The 26,431-nt window shown below is 59.0% G+C and overlaps 1 protein-coding gene and 1 long non-coding RNA gene across 11 annotated transcripts in view; one reads left to right on the top strand and one right to left on the bottom strand.

The window, feature by feature from the left end:
- The window catches only part of LOC112642435 (uncharacterized), an 11,329-nt gene extending 6,694 nt beyond the window's left edge, over window positions 1–4,635 (bottom strand). Inside the window, exons 1-3 of one of the 4 annotated variants that reach the window (XR_004805264.2) lie at window positions 4,349–4,635; window positions 2,843–2,891; window positions 435–999 (exon numbers count right to left, since the gene is read on the bottom strand). This is a non-coding gene — a long non-coding RNA (uncharacterized LOC112642435). Of the gene's footprint in view, window positions 1–434; window positions 1,000–2,842; window positions 2,892–3,386; window positions 3,590–4,348 lie in introns of those variants that run through there. The other 3 variants (XR_004805265.2, XR_003125247.3, XR_003125246.2) reach the window with 3 other exon arrangements.
- Window positions 3,635–26,431, top strand: part of C15H1orf94 (chromosome 15 C1orf94 homolog) — a 39,574-nt gene continuing 16,777 nt past the window's right edge. For 6 of the 7 annotated variants that reach the window (XM_049094351.1, XM_049094349.1, XM_049094352.1 and 3 more), the window contains exons 1-4: window positions 3,646–3,747; window positions 4,256–5,232; window positions 21,838–22,511; window positions 25,472–25,732. In XM_049094351.1, the coding sequence (XP_048950308.1) occupies window positions 4,904–5,232; window positions 21,838–22,511; window positions 25,472–25,732 (1,264 nt within the window). In that variant the 5' untranslated portion in view covers window positions 3,646–3,747; window positions 4,256–4,903. Of the gene's footprint in view, window positions 3,748–4,255; window positions 5,233–21,837; window positions 22,512–25,471; window positions 25,733–26,431 lie in introns of all 7 variants that reach the window. The other variant, XM_049094350.1, reaches the window with a different exon arrangement.

The raw sequence follows: 26,431 nt of genomic DNA, 5'->3' as shown, positions 1-26,431 counted from the left end.
CTATGTTAGATGAGGGATAGGGCCCTCCAAGAGGAAGCTGGTTTTGGCCCGTGAAGGTCTTAACAGAGCACAGGCTGCACCCACCACCTGGACGTGTTCCCCACCCTGGCCGGCAGGTGACAGCGACCAAGGCCCTGTGAGTGAGTGGAGGCTTCGGCTGGGGAGTAGGGAAGGAGAGTTGCTTCTTCCTGAGGTTTTCCTGCTTCCAGACTGAAAACCGAGGCTCTCGGAATCCTAGATAATGGTAGCTAACATTCACTGGCCCCTGTCCTGAGCTCTGTACCTGTCACAGAGCAGCTCCACGAGGTCAGCATTTTATTGTCCCCGTTTCACCAGATGAGCAAATGGGGGTATACCGGGGGCAAGCAATCTGCCCAGCATCATGAGGGCAGTAACAGGCAGTTTAAGAATTTGTTCAAACCAATCGAACCCACCGTTCAAGGTGCCAATGGCGGCCTGGTCCCCGCATTCAACGGTCGCCCATTCCACGGACACCACTCCATGTGCTGGGCACCGAGACGCCTGCGTGCTGCAGGGGCACCACGACATACATTGAGCAGGACCCCAACAGGCTCTGATGTCCCCAAATCTGCTGTGTGCCAGGGACTTCTGGAAAGCTTCGCTCCCTTCGCGCGCCTATGACGACGTCTAAGTTAGAGGTTTTATTCATCTCTTCACCCTGTGTCTTGCACAATCTTGGCCCGTGGCAGGCGCTCAAAAATGAACAAAGCCTGGAAGGGCTTAGTTGATGACTTGAGTCTGTCCCTTCCTCACAGAGCAATTTCCCCAGTGCAGCTCAAGTCCTCCCCTCCCTACGCGTTGCACAAAAGCTGTTATTTAGAAACCCCGGTAGCACACATTTCAGCGTAATCAACAAAGGGACGGATATACGGCACTGCTGTGCGTCTCTTACGGGCCACGCGTCCCGTGTGTTAAGTCGTGACTCAGGAATAGCACGTCCACCACGATTCTGCAAAGCAGGTGTTCTTTGTTATCATCCTGTTTTATAGATACGACCAAGTGTTAGGAGCTAAATAGTGTCCCTCCAAATTCATATGTTGAAGCCCTAACGACCCCCCCAAAAAAACTCAAAATATGGCTCTAGGTGGAGATGGAACCTTTAAAGAGTGATTAAGGTAAAATGAGACTCTGGATTGGCTCCTAATCTGGGATGACTGGGGTCCTGATAAGAGGAGGACAGGTGCACCGAGCGAAGACCATATGAAGGTACAGGGAGAAGCCAGCCAGCCAGGAGCCCACGAGACGCCCTGCCGACACCCTGGTCTTGGAATTCCAAGCTTCCGGAACCGGGAAGAAATGCATTTCTCGGGTTTAGCCTCCCTTCCTGCAGCATCCCTAGAGAACCAACAGGCCAAGGCACAGGGTAATCTGTCGCCAGAACCCATGAACTCAGAAGTCGAGTCCGGGTAGTCTGGCTCTAGAGCCCATGTGTCTCATGACCACGCAGATGCCCCCCACGCAGTCCAAAATGGCAGCCGCGAGCCACATGCGGCATTTGAAATGTGGCCGATGTAACTAAGGAACTCAGATTTTAACTTAATTTACATTAAAATAGGATTAAAATGAAAATAGCCATATGTGGCTAGCAGCTACCATATCAGACATAGTTTTATACTATTTCGAATTACTTCGCTTATGTTTTCTGCAGAATCTTCTGGAAACCTCAGCTGTGTGCTCCAAGAAACATTCCCTATCCCTGCTGAATTTTATTTTATTTTATTTTTTTTTCAATCCCTTCCAATTTAGCCCCTGTTGCCTAGCCTCCTGCTGTGGGGGGAGAAGGAACAGGAGCGAGTGAGCTGGCTAACTTTCCAGAATCCTGTGGCCGGGGCAGGGCCGGGCTGTTGGCCTTCTGCTCTAAGCATGGGTGTTAGCCAACCAAATGCCAAGCAGCACAAACACTGAGTGACATTTTCAGAACTATTAATATTTCATCAGAAATGATCACTTTTCCTTTAAATACACTATCTTAAAAGGTTTTCTACATTCTTAACTATAATTTTATTCAGTCTAGGTCCTCAGAATTTTCCCCAAAGGAGCACATCTTCAATTTTATAATGAAAATCAAAGGCGAATGAAGCTCGGATTTCAAAATTGAGAGTCAACATTCCCAGGAACTCAGGCCTTCTTTAAAGAGCAAAGCTGTGTATTGGGCGCCGACTGTATGCCAGGTACTTTACAAATGATATAGCATTAATTCATCCAACATGTATTTGTTGAGTGCCTACTATGTGCCAGAAATGTGGTTTTCATAAGAATTTTCAACACCATTTTATAAAAAAAAAAAAAAAGGATTCTCCTTCTGTCTCATCTCCAATGTTACACCTGAGCTCCTCAAGGAGGCCTACCTGGCCATCCATCTGATGCTGCCACCTTTCCCCTCCCCCTGTCCTCCCCTATGCCTTCCCTCTACCTGTTGGGGTCCTTTGTCCAGTCTTTATAGGACAGGTGACCAGGGTCCTAAGGTTCCCCGGGTGAAGAGCCAGACCAGGGCTGTATTTCTGCTGCCTCTTTACTGGCCCACGAAGGGGACATTTTTCATTCTGCATGGACCACCCAGTTGTCAATCCAAGGCCCTTGAAAACCCACACTGGCCTAGGCTGAGGGTCGGATGCCCGTGGCTTTCCCTGGAGGCCACTCCGTGATACTTTCCCTTTTCTATGCCCAATTCGAGGCACTGGCACACGTGGTGATGGTTAGTTTCCGTCAGAGCCCTCGTTTCGTCTGTAATTAGTGCTTATTTACTTCGCTAGTGTGCGATCTTTCTCCTTACACTAGAATACAGGCCTCAGGAGAGCAGGGACCGTGCCAGTTTGCTCACCTGCATGCGTCCTCGGTGCCCGCATCTCACCTGGGGTGCTCAGCCAATCCTGGGGAATGAAGGAAGGAAGGCGCATAGGGGAGGTTAAAAGAGGGGTTGGGCCCCCCCAGCCAGGAGGTGGCCGTGGCTGGTCTCTTCCCATCCACTCTTCTCCCAGTCATCTGGCTCGCTCTCCCTTTCCTGGGTGGACCCCTGACCCCCGGGGCCGTGGAGCCCTGGGCAGGCAAAGTGCCGCATCAGTTCTGAGTTTAATGAAGCCCATCCAGGGAGAGAGGTGAGCTCACTGGGCCGCAAACTGCTAACCTAGCCCTTCTCTCTGGCCAGGAGCCCCTGACCCCACTGCCCCCCGCTCCCCCTCCACCCTGGGGACCTGCTGAACCCAGCTCAGGAGGGATCCCTAAGGCCGTGACGGTTGGGTGGGGCCTGGAGGGTGGGGGCCTGGGTGTGAATCCCAGCTCCTGTCTTCCTGGTGGGCTCTGGACCGACCCCCTCTGACCCGCAGACTGCGTTTCCTCCAGGCCCCACCGGTAACAAAGGTACTAACTTCACGAGCTTGGTGGGTTGGCTAGGACACGGGAAGCCCAGAGCTTGGCACACGGTAAGCGCCCCCCAAAAATGTCAGTTTGGGTCCACATCGGCGGTTCCGGGCAGGGCCCCCGGCAGGTGCAGAGCTTGTGCATGAGCGGCGGGCGCGACGGGGCAGGTGCAGGTGCAGGTGCCCCCGGGTCGTCCCGGCCCCGCCCCCACCTGCCCGGGGGCCTTGGGCGCCGAACCCCGAACCCAGCGCCCGCGCTCCGCTCCGAGCCGTTGCGCTTGGGCCGCAGAGGAACCCGGCGCTGGGCCCAGGGTGTGGGCGCCGGCAAAGTCGGCCCAGGCAGCGGGCCTGCGGGCAGGTGTCTGCTGGGGTAACGGGGGGGGGGGGGGGGGGGCACCCCGGGGTCTGCCGTCCGGAGCCCCAGGGCGTGGGGGCGGGGTCCCTGGGAGGCCCCGGGACGGTGGGCGGGACCCCGAGGGCTGACCCCGCCCCTGCCGCGCCTAGCACCTGCCCCCGGCCCTGACCCAGCACCTGCCCCAGGCCCTGACGTAGCACCTACCCTAGGCCCTGACCTAGCACCTGCCCTGCACCCTGCCCCAGCACCTGCCCCAGGCCCTGACCCAGCACCTGCCCTGCACCCTGACCCAGCACCTGCCCCGGGCCCTGACCCAGCACCTGCCCTGCACCCTGACCCAGCACCTGCCCTGGGCCCTGACCTAGCACCTACCCTAGGCCCTGACCTAGCACCTGCCCTAGGCCCTGACCCAGCACCTGCCCTGCACCCTGACCCAGCACCTGCCCCAGGCCCTGACCCAGCACCTGCCCTGGGCCTTGGCCTAGCACCTGCCCTGGGCCCTGACCTAGCACTTGCCTGCCAGGTCATGACCTAGCACCTGCCTGCCGGTTCCTGACCTAGCACCTGCACCAGGCCTTGACCCAGCACCTGCACCAGGCCCTGACTCAGCACCTACCTGCCAGGCCGTGACCTAGCACCTGCACCGGGCCTTGACCCAGCAACTGCCCGCCGGGCCCTGGCCTAGCACCTGCGCCAGGCCCTGACCCAGCACCTGCCCACCGGGCCCTGACTTAGCACCTGCGCCGGGCCCTGGCCTAGCACCTGCCCACCAGCCCTGGACTGGGCTGAGGGCTGCAGGTGTCACGGGGGCGTGGCGACGGGACGGCGGGGGCTGCGGGGAGAGCCCGCCCTCCCCCTCCAGCTGTTCCCAGATGTCATTCTGCCCGCCCAGGCACCCGGTTCCTGAGCTCAGGGGGGTTCCACGGTTACTAAGCTACTGGTTTTTGTTGACTTTCAAATATTTTCTTCTACGGGAGAGGGGGAGGGGGGCAAAAGTCAGAAGAGAGCAAATAAAAGCAAATCAAAATAAGCTCCCCCTCCCCAAAAGAGAGCGGTGCTCCATCCTCCCCTCACACCCACCGCGAAGGCCTCTGAGCACAGCCACCTTGCTGAAGCAACAGCCACGCAGAACTGACCTGCGTCTGCCCATCCTCATCTCCCTCTCCGGTGAATGAGGGGTGGTGGTGGATGGTCCCCCTGTCTTCAAGCCCTGGGCGGACGAAGGGGCCTCCGGAAAGACAGGAGGAGGATGGCCAGTGGAAATGGGCTCCCTTCATCCTCAGCCCTGGTGGCCAAGCGCCCCTCCGCCCTGGGCCCATTCCCCAGATACATCTGGATCCACCAGGACACACCCCAAGACAGCTTAGACAAGACTTGCCACGAAATCTGGAAAAGAGTTCAAGGCCTGCCCGAGGCCTTGCAGCCCAGGACCGTGAAGGAACAGCTCTCTGCCCCGGTGGCTGGGACTCCGAGAGACAACGGGCTCAGCTTCCAAGAAGGGTGAGTGTCCCCGTCTGTGGCTGGCACCAAGGGAGGAGGGAGGAGCCGAGGTCCGACCTTCTGGGGGAATGTTCTGGCCCGTTGTTGAGTCTGGTTAAACCCTTAGGCTGTATATGCCTTCTCTCCACCTGTTGGGGTCCTTTGTCCAATCTTTATAGGGTGGGTGACCAGGATCCTGAGCTTCCCCGGTGAAGAGCCAGACCAGGGCTGTATTTCTGCTGCCTCTTGACCAGCCCACAAAGGGCTGGTGTTTTTCCCTTTGCCCAGGCCACCTAGGTGTAGATCCGAGGCCCTCGAAAACCCTCACCGGCCTAGGCTGAGGGTCGGATGCCCGTGGCTCTCCCTCCAGGCAGCTCTGCGATACGTTCCCTTTCCCGCTCCCAGAGGCTAGGCACTGTCACAGATGAGTCTGGTGGTTTTAAACCACATCTGGAATTCCCTAATACAGGGAGCAGCTGTCCCATTCAGCCTCCACAGAAGCCGCTGCAAGAGCGCACATCAAAATATTTACTGGGAAGGCATTGACATATTCAGAGGGCACAATAGAAAATTAAAGTGCGGGAGGATGGCTGTAAATAGCCCTTTTCCTAGTTGGGGAATCCTGTGCCTGGGAAACACAGAGCTCAATGTTGGGCAGATATGATTGGGGCTGGAAATTCGCAGGGAAAGGAAGGAGAGAGCGCGTCAGGAAAAGCGAGCGAAGCGCCACGGCCGTCAGTGCCACTGTGAGCCCCCAGTCATGTCTGGCATCCTCAGAGTGGGCTGCAGACGTTAATTAATCCTCCCAGGGTCCCTAGGAGGCAGGTATTGGTGTCCCCATTTTACAGATGGATTAAGTGTTAATAATTAAGTGCTAATTGAAGACTAAGTGATAATTAAGTGTTGCCTGCTCCAACACATGCTCCAGTTCAAGTCGGAGATGCCGGATGTGGGGTGGGGGGGCATCCAGGCAATCACCAACGATGTCTGGTTTCGGGGATTTCTAGAAAAGAGCTGGGAAGAAAGGCGAAGTGTGTGCAGGTGCCCCAGGTGCACTCCCTGCTGTCCCCTCTCGGGCTGCCGACAAAGGTGGAAGGCACCCGGCTGTCACTGCTCACCCTGCCCTGTGCCCAGCACCATGCGGCTGGAATGGGAATGGCCCGTCTACTGGCCGAATCCTGCCGCCAGCCCCCCAGTGGCGCTGAGCCCCCCCTCTGCTGCCCATTGCCATCTGCTCCGGGATGGAGCCCTGGCAGGGGGCCTCGGGGCTGTGCTCAGCACTCGGTGGCCAAGACGCTGATCGTTCACTTTGTGGACCAAGGGTCAGTGGCAATTTCCAGTAGATGGCACCCTCTCTGCCAGGTCACACTGAGCTAATGGACACAGGTCTGCTTCCAGTCTGCGCTTGGCCCCAAAGTGAACTGGTGCACCTTTGCCCAGTGGCTCAACTCCATCTGGCCTTGATGTCTTTTCATCTGCAAATTGAGGGTCATCTGCCCTGCCTGGTCCACCTCAGAGCTGATAATGAGGATCACAGGCCTCGGAGACAGGAGCCCCCCCCACCCCCCCACCTCCAAAGCTGCATTATGCAAAGGAGGCTGTCCTCACACGGAATTCTCAGAGCTTAGGGTTTTTTTGTTGTTGTTGTCGCTGCTGGCTTCAGTCGGGGGTTGTCACACTCTGCTCTTGGACCCTAAGGGGCTTCAGGGGCCACCCTAGAATCAAGGGGCTAGGTTGCTGGGGCACCATACCCACTTTGGCCAGAGGGCTTGCTTGGCTTTTTGGGGTTTTGTTCCCTGGAGTTTGCAGGAAAAGCAGCATTTGGAAAAACAACAACAACAAAAAAACAATGGTTTTGCCACTGAGAAAGCTCAGAAACCCCCGCCTGAGATGAACACCCCATGTCAGAAGTGTGTGGCCATCACCCAAGTAGAACACGAGGGGCTCTTGTTGAAACCCAGGCAGCCGTGACGGCGGAGCCCCGTAGCTGCTTCAGATCGTGCTGTGGGATTTAACCTCTGCGAGCTTCAGTTTCCTTATCTGCCACGTGGAGACCATCTCCACCACCGCAGTGGCCTGTTGGGATGATTCAGCGGGATATTTAAACGTCCCTGGCAATAATGGTAATAACTAGGATCCGTATAAACTCCTTGGGACAATAACGATGACGACGATGACTTTAAATTATTATGTGAATTATTATGCAATTATTATGTGAGGTTGGTACTATTTTAAACTCTCCCTCTTTTTTTTTTTTTTTACTTTTTATTATGCAGATGTTCCCATGTATACAATAGAATAAGGTCTGTCTCCGAGGTTCATGAAGTGTCACATTTGTGCCATTCTCGGTCCGATTCCTCCCCTCCCCGGGGTTTTAATGAAACCCGTTTTGCAGAGGAGGTCATAGGCTGGGGGGTTGGGGTCTCTGCCCGGGGCCCCGGTGGTTACAGGGTGCTGGGGTTTCAGAAAGCACACCCAGGTTCACCTGAGCGACCGTGCTGTAGGGAGTGCGGGCTGTTCCCCGGAAAGTGGAAGCGGCGTTTGGGTCCTCACGCCACCCGACAGCCTCGTGGGCTGGATGGTCACACACAGATGGCGGGCTTCGAACCCAGTGAGCTGCCCGGTGTGTCTGCGGGATGGCTGCAAGCCCCTGAGATACCCCTCAGCACGTCTTCCCACTGCTTAACGTGCAGACCCGGTTTGGGTGATGTTTTCTGCTAGATAAGTAAGTTTCAGAACCCCTGTTGGCCAGAAACGTCTTGTGGACTCAATCCCTGTATATCACAAAATCCCAGATGTGTCAGGGTTGAAAGGGGTATCGGAGGCCGTCTTCTGCTGCTTGAATCCCTCAACATCCTCGCCAAGGCGTTACCCGCCCGTACATTTTCTTAGATGACAAGCTCACCACCTCCCGAGATGCGAATGCAGGCTGTCAAGGGACCGTTTCCTTCCTACATGGCATCTGTCTCTATCAAACGAACACCCATGGATCTGGATTCAGATCCACGGGCTTAGGGCTGCAAGCTACGTCAACCCCCTCGTTCTTCCAGCCGCTCTTGAGCTATTAAAGGATGGCGCCGGCGTCCTTCCTGGGATTTCTGGTTTCCGTAGCTGATCGTTGCTGGTTTCCTAAGTTTCCCTTCCCGCGCCAACCCGGTCAGCTTTCTACGCTCACTGTGGTCCCCGTGACAGTGCAGTGACCGGGACCGAGCACGGTAACCCAGGGGTGACCCCAGTCTGTGCAAACTGGATCGTCTCCGTATTCTGTGTTCATGCTAAAGCCGATGAATAGGACGCATTCGCTCTCCTCCACGAGCCAGCTTCATAGTGTGCGCACATTCTGAGCTCGTCCATTCATCCATTCATTCAGCTATTAACTCAGCAAATCCTCAATAAGCGTCAACTGTGTGCCCGGCAACGCGCTGAGAAGGAGTGGGATGGAGCCCCGGGCTGGGTGGGGCTTTCCGTCTGGGAGCTTCCTCTCAAGCTGGAGACAGAAGCAGAAAGCAAGTGAACAAGATGCTGGTGGTTCTGGAACGCGAGAAGCACTGGCGTGCTAGTTGGAGGGAACCAAACACGTGAAAAGAGACCGAATCACTTGAGGTGGCAACGAGTGCTCTGATGGAAAGAACGCGGGTCCCAGCACAGCACCCTGAGGCAGCGGCGGGGAGGGGGTCAGGGCAGGGCCCTCTGGGGAGACGTGGTCATGTGACCTGAAATTGGGGCCGGTCGGGAGAAATCCGGGGAAGGGCGACTACGAGGAGCCCGAGATCGAGGTGAGCCCGGGGAGGGAGCGCGGGACCCGGGCAGGTACCGGGGGTCGGGGGGACATGGGACAGAGCGATGGGAAGCAGGCTGGCAAGGTGGAGGCGGCCCGGGGGGTGACCATCAGAGCCCGGATGGGAATCTCCGTGGGGCGGGACCCGAGCAGAGGCCTTGGGGACGGGGCTGTAGCATGAGTGAATTGACTGGTCTTCAAAGGCCTCTCGAGCTGCGGTGTGGACAGGGCGTGCGGGCCTGCGTGAGGACGCGGGAAGACCACTGGGAGAGCAGCCAGCGCGGAGGCAGCAGGGCTCCTCCGAGGCCGTCGGCCTGCGCTGCGGGTTGGACCGTGGGCCGTTCCCTGAGATGGGGAAGAAATGGGACAAATGGGCTTTTGGGGAGAAACCGATGACTCTATCTAGTGTTCATCAAACTCCAGACTCTTACTGAGCTATGTTTTAATTAGACTTAAATTTGGGCTTAGAGAATCGTGGGAAGCCACCGCCTGACTCCTAGTCTAGGACCGAGGCCCTCTCAGACCCCCACCCTCACCCCACTGCTGACAATCCACAGCCTCGGAACAGGGCTTTGGGTCTGCAGTGACCCCCTTGCCCTGACCGGGAAGTGGCATTTGTCCATTCCTGTGTTTGCAGATTCATTCAACAAACACTCCTGGCTGCCCTCTGGGCTGCCAGGCCCTGTGCTGGGTCCCACGACACAGAGATGAGCAGTGCAGGAGCCCTTCTCTCTAAGAGCTTCACCTTAGTGGCCGGGATCGACCCAGACACAGCGGCAACGACCTTCGCCATATTGATCGTGCGCCCACTGCTTGGATGCCACAGTGGGAACGATGGGGACGGTCTCTGACCTCCGCCAACTTCCACCATGTCGAGGAAGGCAGGCCACAACATGTTACCGCGGGTGCAAGGGGGGACGCAAAGGGAGACTCGAGGTCTGGGCTTGGGGCGCAGGGAGGGCTTCCTGGAGGAGGCTGCGGGAGACCAGCTTGAAGGTGGAACGATGAGACCCCTGCCATATATGCATGCAATGAAGGGCACAGGGAGGGCCCCTTGGGCCCCAGGGTGGTGGGATTGTCACTGTGAGGGGCTGTGTTGTGGCATCTCCTGAGCTAGGTCTTGAGAAGAGAGAGAGCATCCTGCAGGTGCAGGAAAAGCCAGGCAGCTCCCCGGAGACGGCGTGTCCTGAGTGGGGGTGGACGGGGTGGAGAGGTGGCTGGGAGCTCACCGGGTGCTTCTGGGCTCTCGGGCTGCACCCTGGGGACCTCCCATTCCCGAAAGTCAGACAGGACTTGGTCTGCGGAGTCCAAAGGCTTCGGTGGGCGTCACCCCAAGCCGGACCTGAGAGGGAAGAGGAGTCTACACGAATGCATTTAAGGATTTAAGAAAAAAACGACTTCCTGAGTCACCTATTGGGTACCGGCTTTAGTAAATCCTCACCGTTCGCCCCCCTGACCAGTCCTCCAGGCCCCCGGGGCCCCCGGGGCCTGGAACCCAACGTGCCACCTGGTTTGAGCTGCTCCCCCAACAAACCAGTCTTTTGCACCACAGTTAGGTGAACAGCTGGGTGAACCCTCTTTCCCGGGAGAGCTGCTTGGAATATGTGCTCACTTTTGCGTACTAGTAGGATTCTTGCAAAAAGCCTGGAACCTGGCGATGGGGGTGATGGGGACGAGGCTCACACGCGGACATGCGGACACGCAGACACGCAGACGGGTGTCTTGGAGCAGAAGCCGGCTCTGGAGAGGCTCAGACTCTGAGGAAAGCTGCTGTGCGCCCTTGGGCTTCACGCACATGTGTCTATCCCTTCACGTTTTGTGGGCGTCAGGCTCCCCCACACCCCGCGTAGGCCCCCGGTTGAAACCCTGTGCTCCTGGACACTTAAGATTTTTTTTTTTAATTTATTTCCTTTCCTTCCCGGACGCGCTCCACCCTCCGCCCGCGTCCCTCGCCTGCCGCCTGTGCACCGTGCTGCTCAGGAATGTCTCCGCAGCTCCCCTTCGTCGTCTGAACCCCCGGACCTGAGCTCAGGAGCCTTGCGTTGGCCCTGCCTGCGCCCCAGCTGCCCTTCTCCACACTCTGTAAGCCCACATGAACCCCCAGCAGGTGCACGTCTCCCTGCTATTGCTTGCGTCGGTCCACTGCCTCTCCTTCACACATACCTCCGTCCTTCAAAAGCCCATCGATCCTTAAAAACCTAGAGTAAGCGTCTCCTCCTTTGGATATTTTGCTGCTCACTCACTCATTCAGCAATTTATTTTTCCTTCCTCCCTCTTCTGTGTTCTTCCTTTTAATATAAGCAAGCACGTACAGCTTCTCTTTCTTCCTAAGAGTCTCAGGGTGGCTAGAAAAACAATAAAATGAGGAAGCAGGTGGGTTAGAATCCCAGTGCACTCCCCAGCTCTAACCACGTTGCTCGGACTTTTCCGGGCCCCATTTTCCCCACCTGAAAAATGCAAAAAAAAAAAAAAAAAAAAAAAATCGTAGCGACCCAGCACCCGAAAGGACTGCTGTGGAGGTTAATGAAAGAATGCGTGCACAAAAACAAAACAAAAAAAAAACAAAAAAACAAACAGAAAACAAAACAAAACAAAAAAACACAAAAAACCGAAAAAAAAACAAAAAAAAACCCCCCAAAACAGAAAACAAAACAAAAACACACACACACACAAAAACACACAAAACAACAACAACAACAAAAAGAATGTGTGCACAGCTCCCACAGCACCTAGCATGAGATGAGGACGCCAGGTTATTCTCCATCGTCGTCGTCGTCGTCATCATCATCATCATCATCATCACCATTATTGTTTTGATCAAGGATAAAATAACAAGGTGTAGGTGATTAAGAACAATCCGGGAGGGAGCGGGAAGGAGACGCTACACCGGAAAACCTAAGCTAATGGAAACCAACTCAACCAAGGCTGGCATTTCGCTTCGAGGCTCTCGGCCGCCGGGGCCCCTGCGGGAACACAGCGGTTGGTTTCTAGGACTTACGGCGTCTGACGGGAGAACACTGGAGGGATCGTCAGGAGACACGGACGCTCCCCAGCTTCCAGGCCTGATCACGATGGGACGGAGGAGTCGGTTGAGGCTCAACTGCTGGGTTGACCGTGGGCCAACGGGGAAGACACGGCATCCCCAGGTTGTGTCGTCGCCATCCTGGCGGGAGATTTCCGACCATCGGGCGTGTACTGGACGATGCCTCGTGGCCTCGGTCCCTCCTCCCCCACTTGACCACGGCTCCCGAGGGGCAAGGACTGTCTTACTCATCGTTTCCTCTCCGGTGCCCAGCGGAGTTCCTGGCACCCGGTGGCCGCTGGGCAGCGTGTATGAATGAATGAGGAAGGGAGTGATGGATGGGCCATAAAAACGCCACTGCCAGGAGGGTGAGGCCCGGAGGTGGCCGGGATCCGAGCGAGGGGTCACCGTCCTCAGACGAAGCGTCGAGTGACCCAAGGACGGAATAGCAATAAGGCAAGATGTCGCAGGGGTTTTTCTTCCTTCTGCTTAAGCTGCGGAGAGGGGAACTGGCATTTTCTCGTACATCCGACACATGCCAGGCTCTGAGTTTTATTTAATTAATTAATTTATTAATCATATTTATTTATTTATTTATTTATTTAACTTTTTTTTTTTAATTTAAATTCAGTTTGCCAGCATATAGTTAAAAACACCCAGTGCTCCTCCCGGCAGGCTCTATATTTTAATTTTTGGTTTAGCTCCCTGTCTTAGCAGCTCTTCCCCGTAGAGGGTCGATGTCGCTCCCGTTTCACAGGTGAGGAAACTGAGGCTCAGGCTTGAGGCGGCTCGCCCAGCAGGGCGGAGCAGGGATAGGAGGTCTGTGGGGCGGCAAGGAGCCACCCTCCCTCCCCCCCCCGCCGGGTGGCCCTTCTGTGTCTGCTCAGCGCCGGGAGCCGGGAGTGGCAGAGGGGAGGCGACTCCTGATTAACGTCCCACGTCCCGTGTACCCCTTTTCTAATTTAATTTCATGGTTTCGGGAGCTGCGTTGCAGGTTGTGGGAGCCTGTGGAGATGGGCCACCGGTGGTTTGGTTTAATCCCCTTTTTAATATCTTTGTTGCAACGTTCTTTCCAATTCAGCTCCCAAGTCACATTAACAAAAAAAAAAAAAAATATATATATATATATATATATATATATATATATATATATATATATCTTCCTAAGGGTAAGCCTTCTCTTATTAAACAGATTCAAATGAAAAGTTTTAAAGATAATTTGAACAATACAAATCACTCCATCGCTGCGCCGCTGCCGCCGAAGCTCCCTTCCTGCCAAGTTCTCGCCCTGGCACCTGCAGTCGCAGCGCAAGGCGTCGCCCCGAAACCCTGCAGCGAGGGGGCGCAGGACGAGGGGCGGGTGGCGGTGGCAGGTGTGGCTCCCCTCTGCACCCCCCCCCCGACCTTGGGGCAATACGCACCTGTCTGGGTGTCTCACCTGCCTCAAGGCCGCGAGGGATGGGGGTGGAGGAGGGTCACCTGCTCAAAAGGGCAAAAGGGGACTGGGCCTCCCAGGAAGGCCCAGGGTCTGCGTTTGGAACAGTCCCCCCAAGAGACTCCTGTGCACGTGCACGCAAGTCCCCCGGGACTTTGGGGTCAAAGAGGACAGAAGCTCAGGTTTAAAAGGGACACAGCTTTCCGAGGAGCCCGAGGCAGGAGCCTGAAAGTCCCTGAGCAAGCTGCCGGCTGTGCCAAGGACATGGTGCAGCGCAGGGTCTACGCAGGGCACGGGCCTTTGCTCAGGCGGGAGCGGGACGCGGGCCTCGGCCTGGGGTAGCTGGGGGAGGTCGCAGGGTGGCCTCCTCCACCAGGCGTGTGACAAGACCGAGGTCCCAAGGCCTTCCCTGCCCCCGTGCACCCCGATGTGCCCGGGCGGGGGGTGGGGCTGGGCAGTGGAGGGTAGGCAGGGCTCCAGGCCTGCAGCCGCTCCCCACAGCTCCCCCCACACGCTCTCCTCGAGCTGCTAACATTTGCATAGCGCTCCTCACAGTTTACCCACTGCCTCGGTGGCGCCTCACTTAATCCTCTCCAGTCCGAGGTCGGAGGCACGGAGGCGGGCAGCAGGTCAAGCCTCTGAAGGCCCCTCTGCCGCCAGAGCCAGGCGGGTCCCCAGGTGCTCGGGCCCCAAACCTGAATGCGCTCGGAGCCCAGGCCCAGCGTGCGCGGTGAATCCACCCTTGTCCCTTCCTTCCTGCGGGTTGTGCATGAGGCTGTGGCGGTGTGTGTGCACGGGGCACAGGGGGGTGCTGTGCCGTGTGTGCAGGGAGGGATGCCTGGGGCAGCTGGGTGAGTCCCACAGGAGGAGGAGAGGACAGGCGAGGCTGAGGAGGACACAGGCAGCGTGCACGGACACGCCGTCCCTTCCGGCCGGGCGCCCTGAGTGGGTGATGGCGCCAGGAAGACCCCGAGTGTCCAGCACCCTCGGCCAAGCCCGAGCCTCCGCCCCCGCGATGAGGGCCTCCCCTGGAGGCCCCCCAGCCCCCTGCACCCCCCCCAGGTCCTACCTCGTGCCCACGCTCCTATGTCCTGCCTGGCTCCCGCCCGGGGCATGGGCCTGACTGCAAAGGCCCAGCCGCCGCGCCCACGTCTCCGGCCCTTGTAGGGTCATAGCTATGGGTGAGGCCTGCCGCCATGGGGCCTCGGGTCCCTCCCTGCTGCAACACCAGATGCGCTTGGGAGACCTTGACTCTACCCCCGGACTTCCCGAGCCTTGGTTTCCTTGTCCTAAGCCGGGAACAAAGACGCTACCCGCGCGTCACAGTGGTTGTGAGGACAAGTGCGGCACCTCGAAGACCCGCGCCAGTCGTGGCTCAGGCCCCAGGGGCTGCTCCCTGGAGGAAGGTCCCTCTTCCCAGAGCCTGGGGCTTCCCTGCTGACATGTCTGCGCCTTTAGAGTCCAGTCCTGGAGCATCACCCCGGCGCCCCTGCCCCCACCTGCAAGGTCGCCCCACGCCCCACGTGCTTGAGCAGCAGGCCCGCCCATGCAGCAGAGCCCTGGCCACATCTGTGTGTCTGGAGAGCTGCTCCCCGCCTGCCCCCGGGGCTCCTTCTGCGCCTTCCCCCACAGCTTTCCCTACGCTTGTCATTTGTCGGAGGCTTTTTCCACTCCCTTGAGGCTCCCGTGCGCTCTCCTCTGGCAGCCTCTGCTTGCTCCTTCCCACGGACCAGACGTGCCTACCAGGACACACCAGCCAGGAAGCCCCACCGTCCACGCGCTTTATGAGTCTCTGCTCGTTGCTTTTTCTTTGATGTATTTAATGTATTTTTGGATGTGGATTATATTCCCATTGTGATGTAGTCGACGCGCCATGCCACCCGAGCCTCGGCTGGTATGACCTAGGGACTTCCACACCCACGGACGCCACAAAACGGCAGCCCAGAGTCCCATCACCACCTGTCGCCGCGCCAGGTCACTGCGCACAGCATGGCCAGCGTTCCCCACGCTGCACTTTGCACCCCTGTGACTCGTGTATTTCATGACGGAGACTTCGTGACTCTTAATCCCCCCTCCACGATGTTGCCCCTTGCCTCCCCACCTCTGGCAGCCTCCGAGCGTCTGAGCCCGTTTCCACGTTGTCTGGTTTGTTCCTTCATTTTGTTTTTCGTATTTTGTGTGCGCGTGAAATCAGACAGGCGTTGGTGTTTGTCTCCCCGACGTGCCTTAGTGGAAGGCTCTGGAGTCCCACCCGTGGGGCCACAGATGGCAAGATCCCATTCTCTTTCACGGCCGATCGATAGCCTGTGCGTGGCCCACATCTTTATCCATCTGCTGGTGCACACCTGTGCGGCGTCCCTATCTTGGGGTCGTAAAGAATGCTGCAGTCAACACGGGGATGCGCACATCTTTCTAAATCAGCGTCCTCACTTTCTTCCAGTAGGTGCCCGGTACTAGCATTGCCAGGCGCCAGCTATTTGGTCTGCTTCTCAAGGAGCCTGTGCACCGTTCTCCAAAGCAGCCTCACCCCTTTGTGTTCCAGCAGCCGTGTGCAGGGCCCCCCCGTCCCCGGGTCCTCCCCAGCACTTGGTATTTTTTTTTAAGATTTTATTTATTTATTCATGATAGAGGCAGAGACACAGGTAGAGGGAGAAGCAGGCTCCCTGCAGGGAACCCGACGCAAGACTCAATCCCGGGACCCCAGGGTCACGCCCTGGGCCGAAGGCAGGTGTTCAACCGCTGAGCCATGCAGGCGTCCCCATGAGGGTCTTTAATTCATCTCGAGCCTATTCTTGCAGACAGCATAAGAACGTGGTCCGGTTTCACCCTTCCGCACGTATCCGTCCAGTTTTCCCACCAACATTTATAGAAAAGACGGTCTTTTCTCCGTTGTCCACTGTCGCCTCCTTTCTGCAGATTGATGGACCACGCAAGCGTGACTTTATCTCTGGGCTCTCCATCCTGTTCCACTGGCCCATGTGTCCGTAGCGTTTTGGTCACGATGGCTCGGGGCTGTATGGTCTGAAATTTGGGAGCATGATACCCCCAGCTTCCTCCTTTTTTAATTTTTTTTCTCAAGATTGCTCCGGCTATTTGGGGTCTTCCATGGTTCCATACGGATTTTTTTTTCATAAATTTATTTTTTATTGGTGTTCAATTTGCCAACATACAGAATAACACCCAGCGCTCATCCCGTCCCATTCGGACTTTTTTGTTGTCTCCGTGTTATAGTATTTCGGCAGAAGTCACACTGGCCGCCGGCTGCTCTGGGCCCTACGGACGTTTTAACGACATTAATTCCTCCAATCCACGAGCACGGCGTATCTTTCCGTTTGTTCGTGTCACCTGCAATCTGTTTCAACAGCGTCTTATGGTTTTCAGAGCACAGGTCTTCCACCTCCTTGATTACGTTTATCCCTCGGTATCTCTGCTTATTCCTGGGTCAAGGCGGGTGAAAGCTGCCAAAGGGCCCGGGCACAGGAGGGCGTGATAAGACGGGGGCTGTTAGTACGATCGATCGGCCTCACTGGGGCTGTTGTGGGGATTACAAGGAGACTTTGGTGTGGACAGCACGTAGCGTGGGGCCGGGCCGGTGAGTTACCTTGTGGAGAGCTAACTGATAATCAGCCTTATTATTTGGTGACCCGGGACCTGCAGCTTGGACCTGTCAGCCAACGTGCGTGATGAGTCGTCCCCGTTAACCCTGCGGGGGTGTCCTTCTGCCTCTGCCCCCTGCCAGGGACTGAGCTCTTGGCAGCTACCCTCTGCCGCTCCGGCCGCGCGGGTCGGGAGCTCAGCCTCGGCCAGGAGGTCCGTCTGCAGAGCGCCCGCCACTCAGGCCCGGTCTGTGCAGGGCCCGGGGACCTTCACATTGAGCCACGTTGCACGGACACCCGGCCCGGGTACCACGTTTGCCGTCGGTCTGGAATGCCACGGCGGGGAGAAAACTATTTGTTTTGGGTGTCCTCTTGCGGCGCTGACAATTCTCCACCCGCATCTTTCCGTTGTCTGGCTCTGATGAATAGCAGTTTTCATCTTTGCTCTGCGTTATCGTGTACACAGAACCGCTGCTGGGAGCTCGCAGTGCGCTTGCTTAGTCATTATTTCTGGGAAGGGGTGCCAACCAGTCAATAGCCTTTATTTTTATACGACCTCGTCCGCAGCAAATGCAGAAACCACGCGCAGCACTCGCGTCCAGAGCGGCCGTGGGGCACCTGTCACTCCTGGAGGTGGGGGCAGCCGCTGCAGTCACAGCACCCATCCCGGCCTCTTCCTTTGTCCGCGTCTGGGAGCTGGGGTAAACCTCCTGAATGATTCACTGTGGCAGATTTTACGGTGGTTTTTTTTTTTTTTTTTTTTGTTCTTTTTTTTAACCAACTCAAAGGAGAAAGCAAATAGCATGGGAGAGGCGCCAGGATCGGCAAAACTTCTTAGGAAGAGAGAAGAAAAGGCAGATTCCAGGAAACACAGAGGAGCAGACATGGAACCAGGTGAAGTCGTAGGAAGAACAAAAGCGTCTTGCTGGGAGCCCCCCGGGGTGGGGGGGTTGCGAAGTTCGGGTGGGCTCCACATGGAGCCCGCTGTGCAGAGCTGGGGAGCTCCCTGGGCGGGCGACGCAGGTGTCGTCTGACCCAGGCAGTGCCAGGCCTCAGGCGGGAGCCGGGAAGCGGAAGCGGGGCCAGTTTGCAGCCTGGGCAAGGAGCGGAGCTGAGCAGCCTCAGGCAACAGAGCCCTCGATGCCACGACGCGACAGACGGACCACGCAGGGAAGACGGCTTCGTGAGCCTCTGCGCTCATGGACTCGACGGGCCCACCTGGGCTGGAGCCACACGCTGGGCCCTGCCCTGGACCCTGGGCTCTGTGCTGAGCAGTAGAGCCCCGGCCGTCAGGGAGGCGCTGCTGTCATGGGGAGAAAGGTGCTGCGATGGCTCACGGCCGAGGAGGGGAAGCAGACTTGTGGGGCTCGGCATGCCTAGCAGGGGCGGGGGGGGGTGCACGTCAAAAACAGGTAGAAAAGGCTACTTTGGGAGTCGGACACGTGAACTTAGGCCCGAATGATGAGGAGAAGCAGTCAGGGGACCATCTCGCATTCTGTAGGAGACGCAAAGCCCCTGGGGCGGGAATGACCCTGGCCTACTACGCCAAGGAGTATTTTTCAGGCCTACATGGCTTGGATGACCGACGGGGTCAAAGCAGGAGGGGCGACGGGGCCACTTTGCCTACCGCCCTGATGGTCAGAACGGAGCCTGGATTTGTACCCTGCACGTAGTCAGAGTCCACCTGAGGGCTTCAGCAGAGCAATGGATGGATTGATGTGAGTCCTGAGGACGCCCTGACTCTGCAGGCGTGTGGTTCTCTAGAATAGACAAGGACGAAGGAATCTGGTTGTTTGGTGGGTGGGGCAGCCGCAGGCAGGATAGGGACACCCTTCATGAGGGACCCGTGCCCGGGAGAGGAGTCTTGACCACGGCGAGGTGCTTGATGGAGGCTGTCATTGGACAAGAGGGCATGGGCTGATAGCGACTGGACTGATTCATTCCCCCGGAGCATGGATGTAGGATGACGGCCAGGCCGACTCCGTGTGTGTGTGTGTGTGTGTGTGTGTGTGTGTGTGTTTGGGGGGGGGGCTCTGGCAGCATCTCCAAAGCTCGGGCCTGGGCTCGTTCCTTTCAACATTTCTGTCTGTAAATTGGAGGATGATCCAGAAGATGCGCTCATGGGATGTGCAGCCGATGCGGAGCTGATGCTGCGGATGACGGCTCGGGATTCACCGGGACGGGCCTCCAGAGCCTGGGGTGATGGATGGGGTGATGGATGGGCCAGCAACGGCCCGCCTGCATTCAAATTGCAGAACGGAGCTCAGCCAGGGGCCAGGGAGCGGTTAGTCCTGGAAAGGAAGCCGGGTGGGGTCGGAGGAGGTGGTGAAGGCAGCTGGGCCCACCCGCCTCCTCCCCGCTCTCTAGGCGACAGGCTCTCGGGCCTCCTCCAGGCTCGTGTTGCCCGCCTGTACCTGGGGATGAGGGCGTCCACTGCCCGGGGGTGTGGAGAGGACGAGGAGCCGGCGTGTGCGGGGGTACCTGGACTCTTCCCCTTGCATCGTGAGCGATGCGAGGGCAAGAGGGGGCTGCAGAGGCTGGCCGGAGGGAGGGCCGGGCGCGCTGGGCCCCGGGGACCCTCTGTCCTTGCCGCTTCACCTACCTCTCTGGGAACGGCAGTCTCTGGGACGCAGGGGCACGTCCAGAGCAGTAAGAACAGGGAATCCCGCTCAGTGTCTGCTGCGCCCTGGGTCAGGGATGGGGTTGGACGGTCTCCCACGCTGACTAGGAACCGCCCATGGGTGGTTTTGGATACAGGGACCCCGGGGTCCTGAGGGTCTTTTAGAATCCACCTGGACCTGTCCTTGCAGTTTCCGCGGCGACACGGTTTCCGTGCGCAGCTACCGCGTAACGTCTGTATTTAAAAAAAAGAACAAAACAAACACACACACAAAAATGCAAAACCATAGCCTGAAGTAGAGCGAACTGTCGGCGATGAGCCCGCGTACCTGCCAACACGCAGTCCCAGTGGTGGTCTGCGTCCGGCCTATTGCCCCATCCGCGCCCCACGTCTTCCCCCTGCAGCGACTCTCAGGCACACTCGCATGTACGTCCAAGAGATAAGGATTCATCTTGCTGTTGCTGTTATCTGCGTATAAACCACAATACCGCGACCACGATGTCCTGAGGTGGATGTAATTGTAGTGGGTCTCCCTAAAAAAAAAAACAAAACCTATTGGTACACAGTTCGCTTTGCACGTGTTTTTGTAGAGGGACGAGTCCAAACCTGGTGCTTCCCGTGCCGGCGTCTGTGGCCTGAGCCTCACCTGCTCCCTTGGAGGAGGAGGAGGAGGAGGAGGAGGAGGAGGAGGAGGAGGACGAGCAACAGGGGGGGCTCCCCTTTATTCTGACTGTCGGCAGGGACAGCGCGTGAGAGTGGGTCCTATTTATAGCTGCCGTCTAGACGTGGGACGGAGAGGGCCGGGAGCAGGGGAGGCGGGAGGAGAGGGCGAAAGGACCCGGGAGCCGGGCCCGGAGCTCACCCCCGGGGAGCCTCCCCGCAGCCTCACACCGGATCACATGGCGCTTCCAGTGCCTTCCTGTGGTCCCAGACATGAAGTGGGTGCTGGGGCCCCGGGGCCCTGGTCCGGTTAGCTGGGGTCTGCTTCTTCCCGACCCTGCAGCTGCAATGCGGGGCCCGTAATGAGGGGGCACGGGCGGCTTAGGCGTGAGGCCAGTGCCAGGCCTGTCCCCGTGTTTCCCGGGAGCCCTGGCCTCCCAGCTGCTTTCCCAGGACCCCGGGCCTCTGAGGACCCTGCAGCTGGGGGGAGCCCGGCGCCACTGGAAGCCCCTGGGACGGGGCCTGTGCCTTCTCCCCGCGTCTGGGATGGCCCCAGACCCATCCCTGCGTGTGCATGCTTGTTCACGTGCGCAGGGGGTGGGTGTGGGCTTCCACACGGGGGGCGGCATGGGGAAGGACTGAGGTGGGAGTGCACCCTGGGCCTCCCCATGGGCACCTCCATTCTCGCCCAACCCCTTCTCCATGGGCCTCGGCGCCCCCCCCCTGGGGGGGCATGGAGTAGCTTCCAGAAGGTTCCTTGTAGACCGCCTCGTCTACACGGACAGCAGAGAGGATGGGGCCAGCTCCTCGAGGCAGTGCCGGGCTGCCTTCCTCTCTCACACCTGGCGGGAGCCAGACAGCAGGAGCCCGGGCTTCGTGGGTCCAACAGCTCCACCAGGCTGGTGTTGACCATCAGGGGTCCAACGGGGGCCTGGGGCTTGGGGTGCAGGTGGAAGCTGGCCGTGGGCCGGGGAGATGCTGGGGCTCCGCCAGAGGCTGAGGTCTGGTCAGGGGCCGCACTGGGCGGGGGCGGGGCCACGATGCGAACTCCAGGCTGTAGCCCGGCTGACACAGGTGTAGACACCCGGGATCTCTGACTCCGTGCTGACCCCGCCCCACGTGCTGGGCGCACCTGCACCTGCCCAGGGGCGTGCGGGGCCCTCCCCGAGTCTCCCAGCCTCAGCCGTGGGCCTGGGGCTCCCCGGGCTCGGCCTCCGTGCTCAGAGCTGCAGGCTCCCTCCTGACCCCTGTGGGGCTGCCCTTCCACATGGTGGGGGGGGGCGGTGAGCTGAAAGGAAGGCTCCCTGGGGGGGACCCCGAAGTCCTGCTTCCTGGATCGGGGCTCCCGCGGCGGGCTTGGCGTTTGCGGGCCTTGGGAACCCACTGCCCAGCTGGCTCCTCCCTGAGAAAGCACTAGGCCTCTGTCCCCGGGCGGCGATGTGCCTTCCCCGTCACCTTCTGGGAGCCACCCCAGTGAGCCCGCACTCCAGCCGCCCCTCTCTGACCTGTTTGCAGAGCCCCGGAGCCCCGCCGTGGCAAGGACGAGATCTCCCTGTTGGTGGAGCAGGAGTTCTTGAGCCTGACCCAGGAGCACCTCATCCTCGTCACAGAGAGCCCGCCGCCTGCGGGGCCCCGACTGCCGGCTCCCCGCCTGCCCGCGCCTCCCCGGGGGGCAGGCAGCACCGAGGGCCCGGGAGCCCCCATCGCAGCCGGCGACACGCTCCGGGAGCCGAAGGTGGCCATGTCTGTCCTCAGCGGCGGGCCGGACTGTGACTCGGTCGTGTCCACGGTGACGGGCATTCTGCGCGCTGCCAAGGTCAAGAGCGTCAAGGGGGCGGATGCGGGGGGCCGCGCGCCGGGGGCCCCCAACTCGGAGGTCGGCAGGCTCCTGGCGCAGATCCCGCTGAAGCCGTCGGCCACCAGCCAGGCCCCTGACACCGGAGCGGTGCAGGAGCACACGAGGGCCATCAAGGAAGGCTTCCTGCAGAACGGCACGCTCGGCGGCCCGGGGCCCAGGGACGCCCTGGAGCTCGGCTCGCTCCTGCTGCTTCCGCCCCTGCCGGCCCCCCTGTCCGCGCCCCCTGACAAGCTCCCCGAGCTCCCCGCTCAGAAGAGGCAGCTCCCGGTGTTTGCCAAGATCTGCTCCCAGCCCGAGGCTGACGCGGCCACGGAGGGGCGTCCGCTCGTGGGTGAGTGGGGCCCGCGGGGAGGCACCGGTGGACAGCCGGTCGGGGCAGCACAGGTGCACAGCGTCTGTGTGCCGACGGGAGCGCTGGCCCCGCGATGGGTGCCGGGGGGGCAGCCTGGGGAGCAAACACAGGGGCCTTGAGCCCCGCCCGTTGGACAGGGGACGTGTCCTCCATCCGGGCTCCGGGAGTGAAGGTGCCAGGCCCTGGCGTGCAGCCCAGGACGGGCTCCCCGGGGCTCCCGAGAGCCCACACCCCACACCAGGGTGCCCCAGGAACCCCGCTCCTAGGCTCCGCGTGTTGGGCGCCCGTCCTGACCCAGCCGCTCAGACTGGACGGCCCCAGGGCAGACGGATGGAGGAGCGTGGATGGATGATGCAGCGCCGGGTGGGGAGGGCCTGACCCATGACCTTGAGGGGACAGCAGAACGTGGTGGGGAGGCAGAGGCGTCAGAGCTCGGGGACGCTGGCCCGACTCCAGGTCCCGGGATGGCCTCTGGCACCCAGCAGGCTCTTGGGAGCTGTGCCCACGAGGGTCGTTCCTGCCACCTCCTCCTCCAGGAAGGATGCACGGATAGCTCTCTGACGGGGCAGGGTGGGGGGCTGCTGGGCTGGAGGTGGCCCCATCGTCCCCCGACCCACCCCGTGTGTGTGTCTGCATAGACGTGCGGCCGAGGGAGCTTTCCAGGTGTGAGTGTTTGTAAGAGGCAATGTGGGCGTGGGGGTGTCCGTCCCGTGAGGCGGGGCGGCGACAGGCGGGAGCGCGTGCGCGCGTCTGTGTGTCCGTCTGCGTCACGGGCGCCAGGAAAGGGAGCTTTGGGGTGCGTGAGTGGCAGGAGTGTTCCGGGCGGCAGGAGGTGTGCGAGCGCCTGCAGGTGTGTGGGTCCCAGGGGAAGGGCTATAATTAGCGGCCACCGTCGTTCCAGCGCCCCGGCCGCGGGCTAAACTCGGCAACCAGAGATGCTCTTGCAAGGGACTCTCGGGACATGTTTTGCTAAAAATGTCGTTGTCGTCTGAACTGGCGGGGGCTGGCGCAGTCGGTCCTGTGCTGCTGGTGCGAGGAGGCCCAGCCCAGTCCCGTCCAGACCCAGCGGTGGGACCCCTGGGCTTCGCTGGGGCAACAGCGGGTGGGAGCAGACCCACGCCCAGCAGGGTCCAGCCGCCACGGAGTGACCCGGGGCGCTTCCCAGCCAAGGCCCGAGGACACCTGCAAAGCCTCCAGGCTGAGAGGGGGCGAGGGGTCCTTCCTCGAAACAGACCCACATGAACACAATCCCACCCATAGTTCATTCAGTTTGAAGAATGAGTCCCTTTGCTCAAAGGGAAATCGAGGTAAAAAATCACGGCTGAGGGGGACTCTGGGGGGTCCAGGCGGTGCCCTCGCACCCGGGGCCACTCTGTCTGTCTGGAGAGAGCCCCGGGCCTGGCCCGACCACGCACACCGTGAGCACAGGCCCTCGCTGTGCCTGCGACGCCAGCGCCCCCGCGCCGTCTCTCCGTACTCCCGGATATAGGGCCTCGCTGTAGGCCCACTTCCTTCTGGAAACCCTCTGACCCTCTCAGATAGAAGCTGCCCCAGCCACCTTCTTCTCCCACTGTGTCCCTCTGTCACCTCGCGGTCCCCATCTGCCTTGTCCTGGAGCTATTTCTGGGTCTGTCTCTCTCTCCCTTCTTGTTGTGAGCTCCTGCAGGGCTGAGTCTGGCTCTGACTCATCACAGTGTCCTCAGGACTCAGGTCAGGGCCTGGCACTGGCGACTGGGCTGGATCCCCTGTAAGCGACGAAGCAGGAGTCCTGTCCGTGGTGCAGGGCCGGACCTCAGTGAGGCCACATGCTCTATAGGCGCACAGGTCCCCCCACGGAGGAGTGGGGAGGGGTGCCCTGGAGGCAGCTCTGCGTTCCCAAGCTTGGCCCTGTGGATGGACAGGGGGAAAGGTAGCAAGGAAAGAAAGCAGGGCAAAGGGGAAGGAGGAAGAGGGAAGGAAGGAAGGAAGAAAGAGGGACAAAAACAAAGGTAATTGGGAGGAAAGAAGTTTGGATGGAAGGAAGGGAGGATGGATGGATGAATGGGGGGATATGGATGGGTGGGTCCAGGTACGATGGGTGGGTGGATGGGTGGGTGGGTCCAGGTATGATGGATGGGTCATGGGTCCAGGTACGATGGACAGGTGGGTGGGTCCAGGTATGATGGATGGGTCATGGGTCCAGGTACGATGGACAGATGGGTGGGTCCAACCAAGTGCAATGGATGAGTGGTGGGTCCGGGTATGATGGGTGGGTGGGTCCAGGTATGATGGATGGGTCATGGGTCCAGGTATGATGGACAGGTGGGTGGGTCCAGGTATGATGGATGGATGGATGGATGGGTGGGTGGGTGGGTCCAGGTATGATGGATGGATGGGTGGGTGGGTGGGTCCAGGTATGATGGATGGGTCATGGGTCCAGGTACGATGGACAGGTGGGTGGGTCCAGATATGATGGATGGGTCGTGGGTCCAGGTATGATGGACAGGTGGGTGGGTCCAGGTATGATGCATGGGTCATGGGTCCAGGTACGATGGACATGTGGGTGGGTCCAGGTACAATGGATGAGTGGTGGGTCCAGGTATGATGGATGGATGGATGGGTGGGTGGGTCCAGGTATGATGGATGGGTCGTGGGTCCAGGTACGATGGACAGGTGGGTGGGTCCAGGTACGATGGATGAGTGGTGGGTCCAGGTATGATGGGTGGATGGGTGGGTGAGTGGGTTCATGTGGGTGGGAGGGGAAGACTGCAATGGGCAGTGGTCTACAAAGAGCTTTAGCGAGGACACTAGGCCTGGCTTGGACTGGGAGGGAGACCCCAGAGTGGTTGGAGCCCCAGGCGTGTTCCAGGGAGGACCTATCACTTTGTCTACAAGAAAGTGCTCCCCACATTTAGCAGGTGGCCTCCCGGAGCCGTTGACTCAGTTTCCCCCTGATGTAGAATGGAACCCTGGCACCAAGGAGCCGACGAAGGGTCGAGAGAGCCTCTTTCTCAGTCAGTGGCCCCAGACCCAGAAGGACACCTGCGGTGAGGAGGGCTGCAGTGACCCCGGGGGCTCCGTGTCCGTGGCCCTGTCAGCCAAGAAGTCCATGTGGCCTGCCGAGAAGAACCTGCTCTATGAGTTTCTTGGGGTCGCCAAGAACCCAAGTGGGCCGCTAAAGCTTCGCAGCAAAGTGGAGGTGGACGGACTGGAGCTGAAACGTAAGCTGACCCTGCCCGGGGGGAGAGTCTGTAGGGGAAGGGATTCCAGAAACTCTTATGGGCCCGTGATGGCTTTGCCTCCAAACGGCTGCCTCAGCCACGGGAAGCTCGCGGGGTTTCCCCAGTGACATCGTCCGACTCACGAAATCAGGGAAATGACTATCCCACGTCCCGTATCAGGAATGCAAGTGCTAGAGAGATGCAGGTGGCTTTCGGGGCCCCGTGGGCGTCCTCGGCGGTCAGTTTGAGTACGGCCCTGAGCCAGGTCCACGGCAGCGCCCCAGATTGCTCGAACAACAGGGAAATCCACGCTTCACATGACTTCTACCCTAAGATGATTCAATGGCCCTGCTTTCTCTCCCTACGAGTGTTCCGTTCAAACGTCCTTCCCCCACCACCCAAAAAAAAAAGGGGAAATTGAGGTCCCATCTCTGACTCCATGAGCCCACGGGGCGTACTACATGGGGAGAGCATCTAGGATTCATCTCCCAGGACAACTCAGCCAAACCTCCTTCATTCAGACTAATTTATATATTATATATAAATATATATATATGTGCAGCCAGTATAGACACACTAGCCGGTGCAAGAGCCTCAGTGTTGCCGCGTAAATGTCCGCAGGGGGTGCTTTAATAATTTGGTAGGAGTGGATCCCAAAGGCACAGAAGTTATTGCTAAAGAACTGGATTTTCGTAAAGC

This window comes from Canis lupus, chromosome 15 (genome assembly GCF_003254725.2).
Source record: "Canis lupus dingo isolate Sandy chromosome 15, ASM325472v2, whole genome shotgun sequence".
In the NCBI taxonomy this organism is placed as follows: Eukaryota; Metazoa; Chordata; class Mammalia; order Carnivora; family Canidae; genus Canis; species Canis lupus.
Note: the sequence above shows the minus strand (reverse complement) of the source record. Positions and strands in the feature narration are given on the sequence as shown.